At 54.5% G+C, this 19,410-nt stretch overlaps 1 protein-coding gene across 2 annotated transcripts; it reads left to right on the forward strand.

The window, feature by feature from the left end:
• The first annotated feature begins 4,735 nt into the window (after window positions 1-4,735).
• Window positions 4,736-18,922, forward strand: Sh3bp1 (SH3 domain binding protein 1). Of its 2 annotated transcripts, XM_055603125.1 has the most exons (18): window positions 4,736-4,995; window positions 6,144-6,186; window positions 6,367-6,471; window positions 7,504-7,580; window positions 7,802-7,913; window positions 8,009-8,085; window positions 8,463-8,607; window positions 9,193-9,261; window positions 9,424-9,514; window positions 10,041-10,186; window positions 10,949-11,060; window positions 11,403-11,484; window positions 11,567-11,647; window positions 13,380-13,496; window positions 14,987-15,084; window positions 15,379-15,526; window positions 16,976-17,067; window positions 18,219-18,922. In XM_055603125.1, exons 1-18 carry the CDS (start codon window positions 4,937-4,939, stop codon window positions 18,614-18,616), a joined length of 2,052 nt encoding a protein of 683 aa, XP_055459100.1. In that variant the 5' UTR covers window positions 4,736-4,936; the 3' UTR covers window positions 18,617-18,922. The 2 variants fall into 2 exon arrangements, with proteins under 2 accessions (XP_055459100.1, XP_055459101.1); XM_055603126.1 differs by lacking the exon at window positions 6,144-6,186 and having other exon boundaries at window positions 4,938-4,995.
• The last annotated feature ends 488 nt before the right edge of the window (window positions 18,923-19,410 follow it).

Below are 19,410 nucleotides of genomic sequence, written 5' to 3' on the forward strand. Positions count from 1 at the left end.
CAGTTGGGAGGGGGGGGGCAGGCTGCCCACTCTCTCCCATGAGTGGCTGCATTGCTACAGACTCCAGGAAGTCCCACATCTGAGAAAACACTTTCACTTTGTCTCATCTGGCAGTTCCTAATCTGAGGCTGGCTGCTAAAACCCTTCCCTTAGATCCTATAAAGACAGTTCTCTGAGCCCCACAGGCCAGGAGCCCCTGTCAGCCCCATCTTGAACATTCAGAGCGACGGTGCCCCAGGGTGGGCCATCCAGCAAGAGGACAGGAGGCAGCAACCTCAGAGCTTCCTTCCTGCTGCATGACTTCTGCTGCAGCTCCTTTCTGGAAAGAGCCTCCAGTTCCCATCTGGGGCCTCCGAGTATTGTCTCCAGCATAATCTTGTTACATGGCCACTGACTAGACGAGTGAAGGTTGGCATGGGGGCGTGGGACCGTGAATTGGGAGTTCCAAAGTCACTGGCTTGCTCTCCCTTTCTAGGTTCTTTGTTTGAAAAGGCTACAGGGTAGGGACCCAGAGAGCCAGTAGGGACCACCTGAGGGATCTGTAGGCCCAAGAGCCCCTTTAATTTCCTGACCCCGCACACCTCTGGCCTTGTTCTCATCTATCTTCTATATCTCTTGAGCAGTCCTAAGCCAGGTACGTCCTGTCTCAAAACCTGGTAGGAACATGGGAGACTGGAACCCACCTGGGGGACACAGCGATCACTGGTGGGCTACATTTGCCTTAGCATCTTAGCATGAACACCCTGGGAAGTATCTTCTCCGTCTCTTAAAAGATGAACCCCGTCAACCACACCAGAGCAGCGGGACTCCCCAGACCTCAAAGCCACACTTCCACTACTGGGCCACTGGCCAGAGGCAGCAGTTAATTCTGCAGTGGCCACAGTGCAGGCTGCTTATCTGTTAGCCAAGAGTGATGGAGAGGCCTCTTACCACCCTGAGACACCCTCTGTGGCCTCCACCCCCAGGGCAGCCAAGGGGAGCCGCCCGCTGCCTCCCCCTCCCCTTGCCCTTGAGTCCTCAGAACTGCTCTGTGAGCATGAGACTGGACCAGCAGCGGCAGTCTAGAGGAGGAGGCCATCGAGATGGTTAATTGTTGCAGCCACCAGAGCCTGCTCTCCAGCTTTGTCACCTGGCCTACTGTGCTCCCAGCTGGGATCTAGAGCATACATTCCCCCAGGGCTATAGCAGTATCAGGTGGAGTCCTCCCTCGGCCACACCCCAGGGTTCCCGGGAAGGTCTGAATTCCGAGTGGGCAGAAGAGTTACCAAAGCCCCAGGAAACATACCTGTGCCTGGCTGCTGTGGGCAGAAGCCTCCATTTGGAGGCCTTCTATTGTTGCCACAATCCAGCCATGTGGCAGAGTGTCTCAGATGATAGGATGAAGCCAGCAGCCTCCACCCCAGCCTGCCTACTGACCACATCCGCTCAAGTCTCACTAGCAGATGTCACCCAGACTGTCACAAGGATTGCAGGCAAATCTGTGAGGAGGCTGGTCAGCCCCTCAGTGGCCACAGCGAAGGCAAAAGCAAAGGCCGGCCATGAAGGAGTTCCCAGGCAATGCCATGTACACAGCAGCAAGCCAGCAGCAATGGCTCCTGGGTCTATCTTTTGATCTGGCCTCTATTACACAGGCAGCCAGCTGAGTGCGCACATCTGCCAAATGGAGGCAAAGATAATCTGAGCCACAGGACACGCCAGTAAATTCTACTATCCCAAAGCAGCCAGACACATTTCAAGGGCAACCAAGGCAGGCATGGTCAAAGCTCTCCTCACTCCTGACTTTTGGTGACTGAATAATGACTGTAACAGCAGACAGTGCCAGGCACTTTTCTGAGAATTTTACATGCCAATTCCTCTAATCCCATTAAACTCTATTGTGGCCGAGCACGGAGCTGTCTTATCCAAAGTCATTGAGTTAGGGTGCCGGTGAGAGACATTCCACCCAAGTCCCATGGCTGTTCTATGGGGATGCAAGTAATCACAGATCTGACCTCATCCAGGTCAATCATGACACCACAGTGCTGACAGAGGGCTCAGCTATGAGCTAGGTAAGATGGCATCCAGCCAGGTCAACAGGCCCATAGTTTGGGGAAGGGATCAGGGAGGGGCTGACTAGTGACCTCTGAGGTACTTGTGTGCAGTCCTAAAGTCAAAGTCTATGATCCTTTGAGTGGTTCAGGGCAGCATATGCCTGTAATAACTGCTACTGAAGAGGCAAGAACATTGGAGGTTCGAGACCGGCTGGGCAACTTGGCAAGACCTTCTCCCCCCCCCCCCAAAAAAAAGGCTGGCAAAACAGCTCAGGGGATAAAGGTGTCCATGAGGACCCGAGTTTGATTGCTGGTACCAATATGGTGGAAGGAGAGAACTGATTCCCACAAATTGTCCTCTGAACTCCCCATGAGAGCTGCAATATTTACACGCATGCACACACTAAATACAAATTGTGACTAAGGGAACTGGGGAGCTGGCTCAGAGGTTAAGGCTGCTCTTCTAGGGAACCAGATTTGATTCCCAACACCCACATGGTAGCTCACAATCTGTTACTCTGGTTCCAGGGAATCCCACACCCTTCTGGCCTCCACAGGCACTGCACCCTCCTGGTATTCAGGCAAAACATCTGTACACATCAAATTTAAATTTTAAATTTTTGAAGAAAAGTAAAAAGAGAGTTGGGGCTGGGACTCCGTGGCAGAGCACTTGCCAAGCATACACAAAGCCCTGGGTTCAATCCCTAGTACAGGATAGTGGCAAGCACCTGCAATCCCAGACCTTGGAGAGGCAGAGGCAGGCAGAGCTCTGTGAGTTCGAGGGCAGCCTGGTCTACAAAGCGAGTCCAGGACAGCCAAGGCTACACAGAGAAACCCTGTCTTGAAACACCAAGCCATGCTAAAAAGACCAAAAACACATTTCTAGTACAAGACCAAAATTCCCACTAGAGAGAGCCCAACCCAGCAGTGATCCCAGCATTTACCAATCAAAACTTCTGATTACGACATCCTTCGAAGGAACAGCCTATGAGCCAACCTTTGGAGCTTCCAGCCTTTAATGACTCAACACCAAGGTCACCCACCCAAGAAGCACAGCAGCCCTATCTGGTCAGATCCAGAAGGTCTCCAGGTCTGGCTGAACAGAAAGCTAGAGCTGGGGACAGGGGGCTGGGCAACAGCTTGGGCGGTTTGGTAATACGCTCTGGTCATTTCTTTAAAAAACAACAACGAACGTGCTATTTCAGCCCAGGGAGCTGTCTTCCTCCCCAGGCTAGACTCAGGACTAGGCCTAGGAGGCATAGAGTATAAGCAAGGCTTGCCCTCAGGAACTTCCAGGCCAGCCAAGCAACCTGACAGCCCGCAAGCCCTGGACATGAAGGCTGAGGCACCACGGAGATCAGAGACTTCCCTAGAAGCAAGAAGGTGACACTTGGAGGCAAGCTGCCTGCAGGCTTGGGAATCTTTGGCTTCCTAAGGCTCACCCAGTAGAGCGGTACGCACCGCTAAGTCACTGTAAACAGACACACAAGAATGTTCTGGGTAGGACCTGGGTGGTGGGAAAGAAAAGGGTCAGGACCAAAAAGAAGGAAGGCATTGCGTGCCTCACACTTAGGAGGCCAGGTCTACCCTAGTGTTTCCAAGGATGATGGCCCTTCCCTAAAATCTGTCCCCTGTTGTGCAAACACAGGCCAGCAGCCTTCCCGTGGGGAAAAGAGGGGTAAGGAAGGAACCTGGCCTGCCTTCTCATCTCCCCACCCACAGCCCACGGAGGAGCTGGGATTCCAGTGGGGGTGGGGATGGGGATGCGGAATCAGTAGGACTTCTGGATTGAGTAAAGTGGCTGCCTGCTCCCAGTGAGCAACCTAGGTGCTAGGCCTGTGCTGGGTATGTCTGGAGCAAAGGGGATACCTTTGAGAAGCAAGCTGGTTGTCTGTCTACACACAGTAGGCACTCAAGTAGTGTGGCTCCGAACTGAAACTAACGAGCAAAGTATGGTGTGGTGATCGGGGTTTCCTGTAGCGTCTCCTCCTCCCTCCTAAAAGCTGAAGAGTGCCCACTGGAGTCAGCTTACTGAGGCCCACGGGCCCTCTTGCCCCATAGTAACTAGCAGTTATGAGCACCTACTATATGCCCAGCCAAGTGTTCCAAAGAGAAAACTTCTATTGGGTTTGGGGATTCAGAGCAGCACTTGTGGTATCACTGCCTGACAAGGAGGAAGGGCAGGGACCAGGGACATTTACTAGGAGGAATAGAAAGAGCCTTACAACTGAGGACAAGTGGGGACAGGGACAGGAACTCTTAGGCTGAAGAGCAGGCCGGGGTTTCTTGTTTACCCGTGGCATGAGGACTGGTCCTGGACAGTTGTCCCATCAAGCCACTATACACAGTGAATGTAGAACTTTGGGGGACTGATCCAAGGGTCTCTGATGGTTCCAAGTACCCCAAGTTTCCAGCCAATGGTACAGCAGGCATGGGGGATGACCGAGGGAGAAGGCCTGTCCCTTCTAGGCAGCCGTCTTTTCCCTTTAAGGGAGCAAAGGTTGTTTATACCCAGGGCGGTGGTGGCAGGAACGGCTTACCTGCTTCCCGCCACCCGCCGCCGGGCAGGGTGCGGGGAAGGAGGAGCCCGCACTCAACTGTGGACTGCAGAGAGACAGACCGACACTTGCCAGGCAACCGGCCGGGGGGTCGCTGGGGTCCGGAAACCGCGAGAAAGCCAGACTCCAAACTTGGAGAAAGGAGTGACCTGGGGGCCGGGGGGCGGAGTCGTGAGCGGGGGAGGAGAGAGCCAGCGCCAGCACCAGCTAGAGGAGCGCGGCGGCCCAGGAAGCCAGAGCACCGCCCACCCATCCGGGGCGAAGCGCGCGGGGAAGCAGGCTGGGCCGGGGGCTGCCAGCCTCGACCCCCTCGGTGACTCCTCGCCATCCGCCCGGCCCGTTCCCAAGATGATGAAGAGGCAGCTGCACCGCATGCGACAGCTGGCCCACACGGGCAGCTTGGGACGGTGAGTGTCACCCCCTTCCAACCCTGCTGTCGCCCCGCAGGACCTGAGCGGGCGCAGGAGAGTGGGGAACCGGTCAGGGAGGTCGAGGACGTCTGGGCAGCGGCCCTCTGGCATGCCAGAGCCCTGACCTCGCTTCCTGGCGTCTGAAGCCACCGTGGTCGCACAGACAGGCATAGCTGGCTTTTGCCGGGGGTGGGGAAAGGCACCTCCATTCCTAGTTGGTGAGGGTGCAGAGAGCAGAATGCACCCTGGGCCAGGACGCGGCCCGGAGCCTCGTTTGTCCCCTCTGAACAATGGGAACAGTTAGTTAGCCCTCTCTAACTGCAAGGTGGGGGAGGAACCGAGGCGATCCGGGGCCCCAGACCCTGGGGGAAGGGACTGGCAGTGTTCTGGCCTGGGGAGGAGGGGCCTGCCCTGCGCTGGGTGTACGTCCCCTCCCCCAGCCCAGGGGCCTCTTGCCGTTTGGTCCTGCTTCTGCTTTCCTCAGGCTCAGGTAGAGGCACCCCCGAGTCTCCTCGGTCCCCAGCTTCAGAACTATGGGAGCGGAAGTTTGGGGAGTTTCTCGGAGCTTTTCTCTCTACCCCTCTTCCCCAACCCGGGAGTTCCCCATTCTTTGGGCCCAGAGTATCCAGAAACTTGATCCAGACCTGCTGACACAAACACCTGCATGTACTTACGAAGCGGGGCCAACTTTGCCCTGAACCCATGTCCCTGGGCGTCCCTGGGACCCACCCACAGCTGCAGCCTAATGTCGTGTGCCTGTGGGCCTGGCCACCCCGGGAGACCAGCTTCCACACTTCCCGTTCTGGGGGCCAGCCTAGGCCTCCTCTTTCCGGGGCAGGCAAACAATTTGGGGGGATGGGGAGATGAGAAGCTTTTCCTCTGTTGTCCCAAAAGCTGGGCCCTGGGTAGCTCCCTTCTGGCTTTTCGGTGTCATGGGTCCACCCTCCCAGGGCACAGCGCTGGGGTGGAGGAGGAAGCAGGCATGCATCCTTTTACCACCCGTGGAATGCGCGCCAACTACGGTGGAGGCTGCCCACCCAGACTTGGTGGGTCCTGGAAGCGAGTGGGGCCCAGGTTAGAGGGGGCTGTGGGTTTCCTAACCCAAACTGGCTCAGCAGAAGTCCCCCTTCCCCCCCACCCCACAGCACCCCGGAGACTGCAGAGTTCTTGGGTGAGGACTTGCTGCAGGTACGTGCCTGGGCGGGCTGGGCTGGGAGGCAGGCCCGTGCAGGCTGTCAGGGCTAGCAGGCGGGGACAGCAGTCAAGGGCCTGGTTGAGTCATTCCTTGCTGGCCAGGGAGCCCCAGGAGGAAAGGGAACACTGAATCTTGGTTCCCCTCACGATCTGTCGCTCCCCTGTACCACCCAGGTAGAGCAGAGGTTGGAGCCCGCTAAGCGAGCAGCCCACAATGTTCACAAACGGCTGCAGGCCTGTCTGCAGGGCCAGAGCGGGGCTGACATGGACAAGCGGGTGGTAAGTGGGGGTCTCAGGGAGGAGAGGCCTGGGTGGTGAAGGATGGGCCCGGAGTGAGGCCCTCTGGGAGGGCAGCTGCATCTGATGTTTGCTCCCAGCAGGCACGCCCCCAGGCGGGCTAGGTGGGCGGAGCTGGATGGAGGATGCTCAGTGTTTCTCAACACGCACCATTTATTGATTCCTGCCAGACTGTTGCTAAGACCGCTAATGCGTTGTCTCCCCACTGCTGGCAACAGACCTGGCAACAACAGTCCCCTGTACAACTCACTTGGGCATAACCGGAAACCGAGACCTAAATTTACACAGTGACAAAAGCGCTCCTGTGGGCCCTCTGATTGTACATGGAGTGTTTTCTATAACTCCTGGTGGAAGTATGGGGGTGGCTAAAGATCCGAGTGTCCGAGCTGGAGGGTTGGCTCAGCAAAGCACTTGCTTTTGCAGAGACCTGGGTTCAGTTCCCACCGCCCACCAGGTTCACAGCTACCCTCTTCCAGGGGACTCCGGCACCCTCCTCCGCCCTCTGAGGGCAACAGGCGTGGCTGCCCTCCCTTAGAAGAGCCTGGGTGTGAGGCAATAGGGAACCTTGGAGAGCGTGAGCTAGAGGGTGACCAGATTAACCACAGGCGCCATGATTCAGGGAAGGAGTTAGGGCCATCTCACCCCAACCCTTAGCCACAAGGCCAGCTCTCCTCTTGGCAATGGTGTCACCTTGGGACGGCTTCCTGTTCCCCAGCTTCTCGGAGTAGTTTCCTAGTCTTCCTGAGATTGATGGCTCCTGGTCCAGTCCAGTAACTTCTGGGGTGGGGGGAAGGACTCCAGGTAGGTGGGAGAATGCATGCACTCCCGCATGGGGTGGGGGTGCGCCTCCCCCCCCCCCCCCCCCCCCGCCTCCCTCCCCTCCCCCCCCCCCCTGTAACTGTGGACCTGTGTAGTTGGCTCCTCCCTCTGCTGGGGTGTGGGTGCTCCAGTGCTCTGCGCTCAGGTTGAATGGAGGAGACCAGTAAAGTCAGGCTCGCTTGTCCTCCCCTTCAGAAAAAGCTTCCTCTCATGGCTCTTTCTACCACGATGGCTGAAAGCTTCAAGGAACTAGATCCTGATTCCAGCATGGGGTGAGCATGGATGGGGCCTGGCTCTTCACCAGAGGGGGTCAGGAAGCGATGAGGGTGGGCATCAGATCAGCCAGGGTGTCTACATCAAAATGATGACAGAGCTGGGAGAAATGTCCATGGCAGGAAATCAGGAAATGGAGAGGCAGGGACCTTCAAGTGTTTCTTGGTGGGGGAGGTGAGGGGCCAAGGGAGCCTTGGCCTATTGGGCTCTATGTCCACAGGAAGGCCTTGGAGATGAGCTGCGCCATCCAGAACCAGCTGGCCCGAATCCTAGCCGAGTTTGAGATGACCCTGGAGAGGGATGTCCTGCAGCCGCTCAGCAGGCTGAGCGAGGTGACCCTGCACCCCTCCCCTGGCTCCAGCTGCCCTGCTCTCCTGCTCCCCCTGTGCCCTCCAGACCCCTGAACCCTCCATGTGCCTGCCCTCAGGAGGAGCTGCCTGCCATCCTCAAGCACAAGAAGAGCCTGCAGAAGCTGGTGTCTGACTGGAACGCCCTCAAAAGCAGGTGAGTACCTGAGCCTTACGTCAGGGCCCGTTTGGGTACTGTGGCCATGCAGCTCCTTGGGGACACATGTGGTAAAGGCATAGATAATTTGAGGGTGACCCTTGTGCTACAGGTGACCCCAAAATTAGGAAAACCACTAGTCTGCGAGATCCCGCACGGCTCTAGGACTCCTCATTCTGGAGCTGAGTAGTTGTAATCACCAGGAACAACAGCAGAGGGAGCCCTGGAGCACTTTGGCCTAGTCAGGGAAGAAGCCCAAGGAAATTCTATTTTGCCTCTGTAAACCCTAGAGTCCTGTGTGATTACATGTATGAAGGGGACCCTTAGCTCTGGCCATGCACTGGGGCAGTGACTACTCACCTTGGGACCCTCCCCAGGCTCAGCCAGGCATCCAAGAACTCAGGGAGCAGTCAAGGACTGGGCGGTGGCCCAAGCAGTCATGGCCACACCACCACTGCCAACAAGGTGGAGACGCTGAAGGAAGAAGAGGAGGAGCTAAAGAAGAAGGTGGAACAGTGCAAGGTGAGGTCCCTTGGGGCGGCCGTGTGGGTGTCGTGTCCATTTTACAGAAGGGAAAATTGAAAGGCACAGAAGGGACACGACTGGCTGAGGCTGCACTGAGTTTTAAATCCAGGCAGTTAGGGGTCAGAGTCTATGGAGGGGGTCACTACCCAGGATCTCTGACGTACTTATCATGTTCACTAACTGGGATGTGGTTGTTTACTGGACTCTTTAATATTTACTGAGCGAAGGAATGGTGTTTGCTGAATGAATGAATGAATGAATAGAGTCTGTATGATGACTGACTTTTTGAGTGTTTGCTGGGTAAGTGAATGAATGAATGAAGAGTGGTGTTGGCTAAGTAAATGAATGAATGGTGTTCATGAAGTAAAAGAAGAATGGACGAAAGAATGATTGCATGGCCAATGAGAACACATTGTGTTTCGATTCTGAGGACCCAGTGTAAAGGACTGGACGCTGTAAAGCCTCAGGAATTTGAGTGAGGTCCTGTGGGCTGACCCCGATTGTAGACCCTTGCTTGGGTATGTTGTCAGCTTCCCTGCTCGATTCCTCCACCTCACCTGTTTCCTCCCTTCTGCCCACAAGGATGAGTACTTGGCCGACCTCTACCATTTTGCCACCAAGGAAGACTCATACGCCAACTATTTCATCCATGTGAGTTCGTGGTCCAGATCCAGCCACCTGAAACTGGGGGTGGATGCTAGGGGAAAGGCCCTCTGGGTACCCCCTCGTAAAGGATGGTGGGTGTCTGTTCTGGAGACTCTGAGGACGTCTCCTTCCCTCACTTCTCCTGGGGGGTGTCCCTTGTCCCCACAGCTCCTGGAGATTCAGGCTGACTACCATCGAAGGTCACTGACCTCACTCGACACAGCCCTAGCTGAGCTGAGGGACAATCACAGCCAAGCAGGTGGGGACACGAGTGAGCCTGTCTCACACCTCACGGCTCCGGGCGGCGCACACCTTTAACTCCTGCACTTGGGAGGCGGAGGGCAGGAGGCTCTCTGGGTTCAAAGCCAGCCTGGTCTACATTAGAGCGTTCCAGGACAGCCAGGATACCCTGTCTTGAAAAATAAAAGCAAAAGTTTCCTTCTTCTCCTGAAAGGCAGTAGGAAGCCATGCATGAGTTTGGGAGCTGGGAGAGGGCAAGCTTGGATTAATCCGCGCCAAGCTTGGATTAGGTCTCTTGAGGGCCGGCTTTCTTCTGCTATGGAGGATGGAGAAGCACTAGGACAGGAGCCGGGAGACCTGCTAGAAGGTTGGGATCTGGACTAGGCAGTACAGTGGAGGTGGGCAGATTGAGGAGGTGGGCTAGAAGGTTGTGTGTGTGCCACTGAAACGGGGTGGAAGGTGGATTCCTGGAGGGGCCCTGTCTGCTCTGGCCCTACTGCCTGGGGCAGGAAGAACCAGGCCGCTGATGTGTCTCATTCCCACAGACCCCTCCCCCTTGATGACGGCCGCCCCCTTCTCCAGGGTATATGGGGTGTCCCTGAGAACCCACCTGCAAGAGCTAGGTCGTGACATCGCCCTGCCCATCGAGGCCTGCGTCCTGTTGCTGTTGTCAGAAGGCATGCAGGAGGAGGTGGGAGCTGGGGCACGGGGGGTGGGAGTGGCAGGGCCCCAAGCCGCCCCCGTGCTGGCACCCACAATTCCCCTCTCAGGGAGGCCTACCTTTTCGTTGTTGAACTGACTCTGAGTCACTGAACAGCAGGTGCTTCAGAATCTGTACTGCAGAGTCTGAGTATCCATTTACTGGCCCTAGGTGTTGGGGGAGGGGATCCCTATTGTACTACAGATTCTGAGCATCCATTTGCTGGCCCTAGGTGTTGGGGTCCCCTCCTCGTGGGCTGTGGCAAGGGGAAAGACAGTCATATGAAAAACCAGGGGTCCTCGGTCCACTCCTTTCCCACACTGGCCCTTAGGTAGAAAATTACCTCACTTGAGTGGCTTGCAGGCTCCCCACCAACCATACTGAGCCTTCCTTTACCCTCCACCCCTAACAAGACTGCTGTTCCCCACCGTTCTTCTGGCCTGCACGCTTCCCAGCTCAGAATTTCAGACCTTAGCCAGGCTTAGTGGTGTGCACCTGTAGTCCCAGCAATCTGGGAGGCAGAGGCAGGCCTGGTGTACAAAGTGAGTCCATGACAGCCAAGGCTACACAGAGAAACCCTGTCTCAAAATTAAACAAAAAAAAAGAATTCCAGACCTTGAGAGTTGGGAGGGTCCATAGACACAGTAATGATCACTGACCACCAGGCCAGTGGGGATACTTCGGCCCAGAAGCCTGCCCTGCCCTGCCTTGCCCTGCCCTCTGATCCATGAGATGTTCCTTCCTGCACCCTAGGGCCTCTTCCGTCTGGCTGCTGGGGCCTCGGTGCTGAAGCGCCTCAAGCAGACAATGGCCTCAGATCCCCACAGCCTAGAGGAATTCGGCTCAGACCCCCATGCTGTGGCAGGTACCTGGTCCACTAGGAGCTCAAGCAGTAGGTGGGAATGGGGCAGAGCTGTCTAAGGTAACAGTGTCAGGGTTTGGCTTTAATGCTGCTAGAGAGAGAGCTTGGGGCCCTTAGGAGTTCCTAATGCAGATCTCTGATGAACCCTCTGAAATGTGTTTTGATATGTTTTGTTTTGAGGACAAGATTGCCAAGTACTGTGTTAAAAGGGGCTGTGACCCAAAGAAACTATCATACTTATGAACACAGGGCGAGGGTTCCCTCCAAGTAGAGAGAGCTGGGTCCATGGGCATGGAGAAGTCAGATTCGGGAGGCTGCCTTAGGCCTTCCCCTGCCTTGTTTCAGGTGCCCTCAAGTCGTATCTCCGGGAGCTGCCAGAGCCCCTGATGACCTCTGACCTCTATGACGACTGGATGAAAGCAGCCAGGTGAGGAGGTGGACCAAGTGGGGAGGCGAAATCTCTGAAAATGTGGCCGTGGGCTGGTTCATCAGTGGCTCTCTCTCCTCAGCCTGAAGGAGCCCGGGGCCCGCCTGGAGGCCCTACATGACGTTTGTGGCCGCCTACCCCAAGAGAACTTCAACAATCTCAGGTGAGCCCTGGCCCATACACACACACCCTGACACCCCCACAGAGCTTTGGGTTTGACTCTAGCCTGTCCTGTGCCTGAACACAGAACCTCAGCTATGACGCCCTGTTCCTGTCTTTTACACTAGACCAAATACCAGAATGGACTAACCCAGTCAGGGGCAGTGAGTGGCCCATGCCCGCAATGCCAGCACAGCACAAGGAAGGCTGACATGGGAGGCTGAGTTTGAGGACGGCCTGGGCTACAGAGTGAGACCTTTCCTTAAGGAAAGCAAAAGCACAGCTGGGTTGGTGGTGGCGGCAGCAGTAGGCGACTTTAATCCCAGCACTCAGGAGTCAGAGGCAGATGTATCTTCATGAGTTCAAGGCCAGCCAGGGCTACACAGAGAAACCCTGTCTTGGAAGAAAAACCAAAAGAAAAGGGAAAAATCAGGCTGGGATGTGGAGTTCTTACCTAGTATACCTAGCATGTGCTAATAAAACAGGACTTCATTTAGGGAGCCAACTCCTGAATAATGACACAGAGATTTTTTTTTTTTTTTAAGATTTATTTATTTATTACGTTGACAATGTATACATATCCACGTCAGAAAAGGGTACCAGATCTCATTATAGATTGTCGTAAGCCACCACGTGGTTGCTGGGAATTGAACTCAGGACCTCTGGCAGAGCAGCCATGGCTCTTAACCTCTGAGCCATCTCTCCCTCCAGCCCCCATACAAAAGACTTTTTTTTTTTTTTTTGTCAATTATTAATGTTCGTTCATAGCTTAAGCTTGTTTCCAACTAGCTGTTACCGTAAGTTAACCCATTTGCATTCATTTATGTTCTGCCAAGTGGCTTGTGACCTGTCCTCAGTACTAGCACCTGCTTCTTCCTCTTTCCTGCCTCAGATTCCTTCCCAGAGTTCCCATCTCTAGGGAAAGTCCTACTTCTCTTCCCTGCCATTGCTATTGGCCATTCAGCATTTTATTTTATTTCATTTTTATTTCTGTTTTTGTTTTTTCGAGACAGGGTTTCTCTGTGTAGCCTTGGCTGTCCTGGACTCTCTCTGTAGACCAGGTTGGCCTTGAACTCACAGAAATTTGCCTGTCTCTGCCTCCCCCAGTGCTGGGATTAAAGGCATGCACCACTGCACCCACCATTCAGCTCTTTATTAAAACAATCAGGTGAGGAAAATGTATATTTACGAAACAGAGACAAAGTCCGTCCTGTACTCAGCTCTCTGCAGGGACAGAAATACAAAGACCGTCTTTACCCAGTGCATAAAAAGATCACCCCAACATACAAAGCCCTGGGCTTGATCCTCAGCATGCCATGAGCTGGAGGTGTGGGTGCATTTGGATTTGCAGTCACAGAGGCTTGAAGATCAGAGCTTCATGCTATATAGAGTTTGAGGCCAAGCTGGGTTATGAGACCTTGTCTCAAAAGCAAACAGAAAATCCTCTTGAACCTGTGAAACCATATTGCCTGGCTGCAGACTCCACCCCCTGCCACTCTGTGGCCCTGGGCAGGCAGTTCAGGGTCAGCACTGGAGACAGTCCTCACTGCCTGAAGCAGACAAAAGATTCTCGGCTTAGCTCTCCTCATATACTCTGTATATACATCAGGGAACTTAGCTAGCGAAAGCGTCACCATGCCGTGTGGTATCTGTTCCCCTCTGGAACCCTGGGGTAGGAAGCTCTCAGTCCTTGAAGGGCACCGATGAGCATCCGTGACCCTCTCCCACCCATCCAGGTACCTGATGAAGTTCCTGGCCCTGCTGGCAGAGGAGCAGGAAGGGAACAAGATGACACCCAGCAACATCGCCATTGTCTTGGGGCCCAACCTGCTGTGGCCTCCTGAGAGAGAAGGGTGAGCAGCACCAGGACAAAGAGCCTGTCCCCAGCTGGTCCCTGGCTGCCGGTTTCCCCAGGCATCGGTTCTCTGTCACTGCAGTGGGTTGAACAGTCCTGCAGCTGCTGTGAGGGGCAGCCTGAGGGACTAGGGTAAAGGTGGTGATGGGACACCTCTGGGTGAGCTGGTGCCAGTGCTGAAAACCGTGAGGGATGATTTAAGCCTCGCTCACACGGTGGCGTGCTTTTAAAAAGTTCTTTGATTTACATTTCTTATGTCTTTTTTTCCCTACTCCCCCTACTCCTTTCCAACACCCCAACACTGGGTAGGAGAGAGAAAGGGTTAGTGGGAAAGGGGGCATAGTTCTCTTAGCTGCTTCCTGCTGGTTAGGGTCGTCCGGTTCCTTAGAGCCAGTCCTGTCCTGTCCAGCGGGAGTTCAACGAGTTCCTAAGGAGGGGCGAAAAGAATGGGGTGGGAACAAAAGACTCGAAGAAGGAGAGCAAGTCTATAATCTGATCCCACTCTCCTTTATTTGAAAATTTTCACACAACTTTATAGGGAGAAAGCAGGAAGGGAAAATGTAGTTTTCAGCAATATAGTTTACAAAACGTAACAGGGTGATTAATGATGATGCAGAACACCTCAAGAATGTTTACTAAAAGAGATACTACAAGAATGTCAGCTAAGATGTCTCAAAATGTCTAGCGTGACGAATAGATGTCTCATAGGTTCCGGAAACCTAAATCTCTCACCTACGACCTTGTTGCAGCTGTCTGTAACTTTCCACTAGCTGGCCTTGGCTCCCGGCACAGTCCCATCCTCATTTCAGGAGATCTCCAACTTCTCTCACAACAGCAACCAGGAGCAGCAAGGGGTGAGGGGAAGCAGGAACAGCCTTCTTTCTCGGAGCTTCCACACGCTCTGGGCTCTGGCATTTATTCTCTCCAAAGTCCTCGGGTTTAAACTATCTGTAGCTGGCAAAGCGCTCCTCTCAGAGCCCGCACGAATAGGCTGCTGCTATGGACCATCTGAATCAGTCCCATATCCCACACCCGGGACCCAAACAAAAACATGTTTATATCCACAATACTCCCAACCTTCCAGACATGGGCCTTGGAGAGTCTCTCTCTAGCCTTTCACTTCCTGTCAACTGGGGAGCTGGGGAGAGATTATACAAATGCTAAGTGTGTGTGAGAAGGGGACGGTGCTGAAGGAATTAGGTAGGAAATGCTTCACAAACCGTAAGGTTGCAGTGATACTCGAGACTCAACATTACTTTCCAGGCCACAGGTGGATGACAAGGTTTTATCCCGGGTGCTGAATTGTAGTTGCTTGGTGGGGACGATCCATCCAAGAACGGTGGGGAAAGTGCCCAGAATTCATTAGTGATGTCTGTCACAGCTGAAGGAGTGGCGGATTGGGGATGTGAGCTGTACATCTGCCATCCACCACGCCGGCAGAGTCACACAAGGTTGGGGTCACTAAAACTTGCTTCTCTTTTGTGCCAGGGACCAGGCCCAACTGGATGTGGCCTCTGTGTCCTCCATTCAGGTGGTGGGTGTGGTCGAGGCGCTGATACAGAATGCAGACATCCTCTTCCCTGGAGGTGATGTCCTTTACTTGTGTCATTTCTAGTCACCTCCCACCCAGTTCCTGGACTCCTGCCTAGTCCCTGATTGCCCCACGAACTCTCTGTATAGCTTAGAGGAAGCTGTTCCCCACCCCACCCTGCCACTGGGGCTCAGTTTCTCATCTCTGACGTGGGAACAGTGCTGCCTGACCCGTGGGAGCAGGAAGGTGGAAGGCAAAGAGCGGTCCCATAGTTTCAGGGAGAGAGTAGCCCCGGTGAAGCGTAGCTGGCGAAGGCTCTCAACTTGGCACCTGTTCGTTCCGCCTCTAGAAATCAACTTCAGTGTATCAGGCATCTTCTCAGGCCTGGCCCCCCAGGAGAAGGTCAGTAGCCAACGGGCCTCAGAGGAATTGACACCTGCTGCTGTGCCTACGCCAGCTGCCATCCCAGCTCCAGCCTCGGTGCCTGTGAAAGAAAGGTAAGGGCCAAGCCACATGAATGGCCTGCTACCGGCCACACAGGCATTGGTCTGTCCCTGAGGATGTAGGAATGTAGTTTGTGGTATTTGTTGTGTAGATCTAGTCCTCCGGGTGGGAGTACGTGGAAGGAGCCCATTCTCGCCATGGCACCTACCATGCCAGGCATTGTTCACACCCTGGAAACCTAGGGAATTGGGAGGGGAGGGTTGGGATTTATAACTTTCCTGTCTCTGATCCTGTGGGTCTGGAAGGGCTCTAGACACAGAACCCTGGCCGTGGACTCCCTCAGATGAGGTAGGCATATGGCACAGCCCATGCCTTGGGGCAGGGAGAGTGGACATGTCCATCTGCATTCCTGTGAAGTCAGGCTGGGTGCACGCTCAGGAGAGTGAGGTGGTTTATGGGCATCGTGGAGAGCTGGGGCAGTCAGGTAGGAGAGACAGGCCTCCCTGGGGAGAGGGCCAAACCAACCTTTAGGAAGCCAGGCTTTTTCGGCTGTTGCTCACACACTCTCTGACTTCTGTTGGCAGAGCATCCCCTAAAGAGCACATGGAGGTCTGAGGGTGTGGCTTGATGGGTAGAGTACTTGCCTAGCATGCAGGAGGGCTGGGTTCAAGCCCCAGCACTGCATACAGTGGGCATGGTGGTACTTAATCAGTACTGGAGAGGTGGAGGCAGAAGGACCAGGAGTTCAGGACCATCTTTGCCTACGTGGAAAGTTCAGGGCCAGCCTAGGCTATACCAGACAGTCTCAAAAACAAAGAAAACTAATCCCCTGGAAAACCAAAGGCTTGCTTCCCACCTCCCACTCTGGCCCTGTGGACTCTTCCACGGATTATAGAAGAGCCCTGGGAGTTTTTTGCTAGTTTGCTCTCTGTTGCTTGGATAAGCAGCATGACCAAAGAAACGTGCGAGGGGAAGGGTTTATTTGGTTTACACTGCCAGGTAGTTGGTTGTCTGTTACAGAGGCAGGGTCTCAAGCAGGAACAGAGGCCAGGAGCTCTGGAGGTCACTGCTTACTGCCTTCTGTGCCCTGGCTGGTACTCAGCCAGCTTTCTTATGCAACTCAGGAGCACCATCCAGGGATAGCATGGGCCCATAGTGAGCTGCTCCCTCCCACATCAACCAGCAGTCAAGACAATTTCCCACCGACGTGGCCACAGGCCAGTCTGATGTGGGCAATTCCCTCAGTTGAGATTCCCTCTTCCCATGTGATTATGGTTGTATCAGATTAACAATTAAAATTAATTAGGATGGGCCTAAGAGACACAAACCCCATCGGTACCAGAAGTACCTACTAGAGGGACTGAGACCGAGGACAAATTCTTGACACAGTCACAGGCAGCTGGGGGACAAGTCCTTCCACCCAGCCGTCTGGAGTCATGTGGGATTCTAGACTTCCAGGAGATGGTCAAGCTTGACTGTTGCCCCTCTCCTTCCCTTGACAGGACAGAGTCTGAACTGCCCAAACCAGCATCCCCCAAGGTCAGCAGGAGTCCTGTGGAGACAGCTGCCTCAGCAGAGGACATGACTCGGAGGAGTAAGTTGGCTGTGAGGTAGAAGAGATGGACAGTGGGAAATCCTTTTCCAGGTTTGCTGCCTAGCACTCAGGACCCAGATTCCAGCTCTTAGTCCTTGGGTAGTTGATGCTGCCTGGCTGAGCCTCAGCTCCTTCCTCTGCAGTAGAGCTGTAACTGCCCTGACCTTGGAGAGCTTCGTGAGCTGGTACTTCAGGGGCTGTGCAGGGTTCTGGCACACAGAAAGTGCCAGGGAAAGGAAGTTGGTGTAAGTGTGGTCCAGAAGCCCAAGGACTAGAAAGGACAGGGCCAAAAGTATATTTAAAGGTAGAGGAAAGAGAGGGGTTTGGGAGGAGTCTGGAGGCTCCTGACATCCCCTGGCACAGGAATATGTCATTCTGGCCCAGAATGAATACGTAAGAGGCCAAGGGTCCACGTGGGAACTGGATCACTGGAGAGTCCCCAGGGTTTACTAAGCTGGGTGCGTCATGTGTAGCTAGAAGAGCAACAGAAGTCGCAGGCCACACGCCTGGAAGATGCGGCACTGCCAGAGTCACCAGAGCTGGCCCCAGCAGCTGTGAGAGGTTGGGGTGCCCCCCCATCTTACCAGTGAGGAAAGAGGCCCCAGGATGCAAATCAGCCGCCCCAGACACCCCAGTCCAGCAAGCCAGGGAATTCTGACCTCAGCTCCAGCTAGTCCCCACCTCTCCAGCTGCCTCACGAGGCTGGAGCTTGCCTGAGGAGCTGGGGCTTCTAAGACGCAGGCAGGACCCATGTGTCAATGGGGCCAGGCGGCATTTATATAATCCATAGATGTGATTGATGCCCACTTGACGCCCCGATTGTGCTAACCGGCGGCCATTTAGGGTTTATATTCTAGGGAGCGATGCAAGATAAAAATGGACAAGACAGTTTCAGAAGACAAGTCCTCTGAGGCCAGTGTTACTGGGAAAGGTGACCACATAACGGGTGGGGCCTGGGTCTCTACTTAAGCTGAGATGTTGAGGATCACAGAGCAGTGAAGAGATGTAAATGATGAGGACCCACTATAGAAAGAGACACCCCCTTTCACACATACAGAAGGAATGTACAAAGGCCCAGAGGTGGGAATGAGCATGTGGACGTACCCAGACACTGGAACCCCTAATTTTCCTCTGTTTCACTTCCTCCACAGCCAAGCGCCCAGCACCAGCCCGGCCTACCATGCCACCTCCCCAGCCCTCCAGTGCACGCTCATCCCCTCCAGCTCCACCCTTGTCCCCTGGTTCTGGCAGCCCTGGCACTCCTCAAGCTCTGCCACGCCGTCTGGTGGGAACCAGCCTCCGGGCTCCCACTGTGCCTCCGCCATTACCTCCCGCTCCTCCACAGCCTGCCCGGCGCCAGAGCCGGCGTTTACCAGCCTCCCCAAGCCCATCCTCCCCTGGCCTAGTCATTTCAAACATGCCTGCTCAGATAGACCAGGGAGCAGCTACAGAGGACAAAGGAAGCTCTGAGGCTATAGGTGGCCATCCCAGCCCCCCAGCTTTGCCACCCCAGCCCCGGCCCAGGGGTCTCACCTCAGAGACAGATTGAGCAGGCCCCTCCTGCCTGACAAGACCTCAGTGTCCCCTCTCCCCTTCCTTCCTTGTCCTCCCAGGACAGCCCTTGCCCTGTGCCTAGGTGCCTGCTGGGTCAGCCCCCATGATCAGGAGGGCTCAGGCCATCCCTCTACTTTCTGACCTATTCCTCTTTTCACTTCGAGCTTGTAGCCTCCCCCCTGACTTCCCACTCTCTGGCACGGTCTCAAGGGAGCTACTAGATGGAAGGATGGACCTGCCTGTTCCTACAGGACATTTATTTTTCTCTTGCCAATGTATTTTTGTAAGGCTCGTAAATAAATTATTTTTAACAAAACTGGAGCAACTGGCCAAACGAAAGCTTTCTCTCCTGGAGATACAGAATCTGCCTCCTTCCTGGTTTGAAGAGCCCTGTGCTTGGTGCTTTCTCGAAGCTGCTTATCTGAGAATGGGTCTTACCTGATAGTTTCTCATCAAAGTAATAGCACCATCTGCAGGTGAAGTTACTGAGGCCAGGGAGAAGGGACTGCAAAGGCGATGGCCCGCAAAGCCTGAGCGTGAGATGAAGTATGGGAAATTAGCTCTGAAGTCTGGGTTCTTCCCCCCACCCAGGGCAATTTGCTCATTGTCTCAGGGTCATGGCTTCCTCCTCTGGGACAGTCTAGCAATTCTACCCTATGTGTTCTGAAGACAAAGAGCTCACCCTGGCGAACGGCCCATTCAGCTGTACACCTGAGAAAATTTTGGGACTGGGCAGTCAGAAGTGACAGAATCATTAGCCTGGAAACCCAATTTGGTAGCCTAGTTAAA

Source organism: Psammomys obesus, unplaced genomic scaffold (genome assembly GCF_907164565.1).
Source record: "Psammomys obesus unplaced genomic scaffold, mPsaObe1.curated_primary_1811, whole genome shotgun sequence".
NCBI classification, from domain to species: domain Eukaryota; kingdom Metazoa; phylum Chordata; class Mammalia; order Rodentia; family Muridae; genus Psammomys; species Psammomys obesus.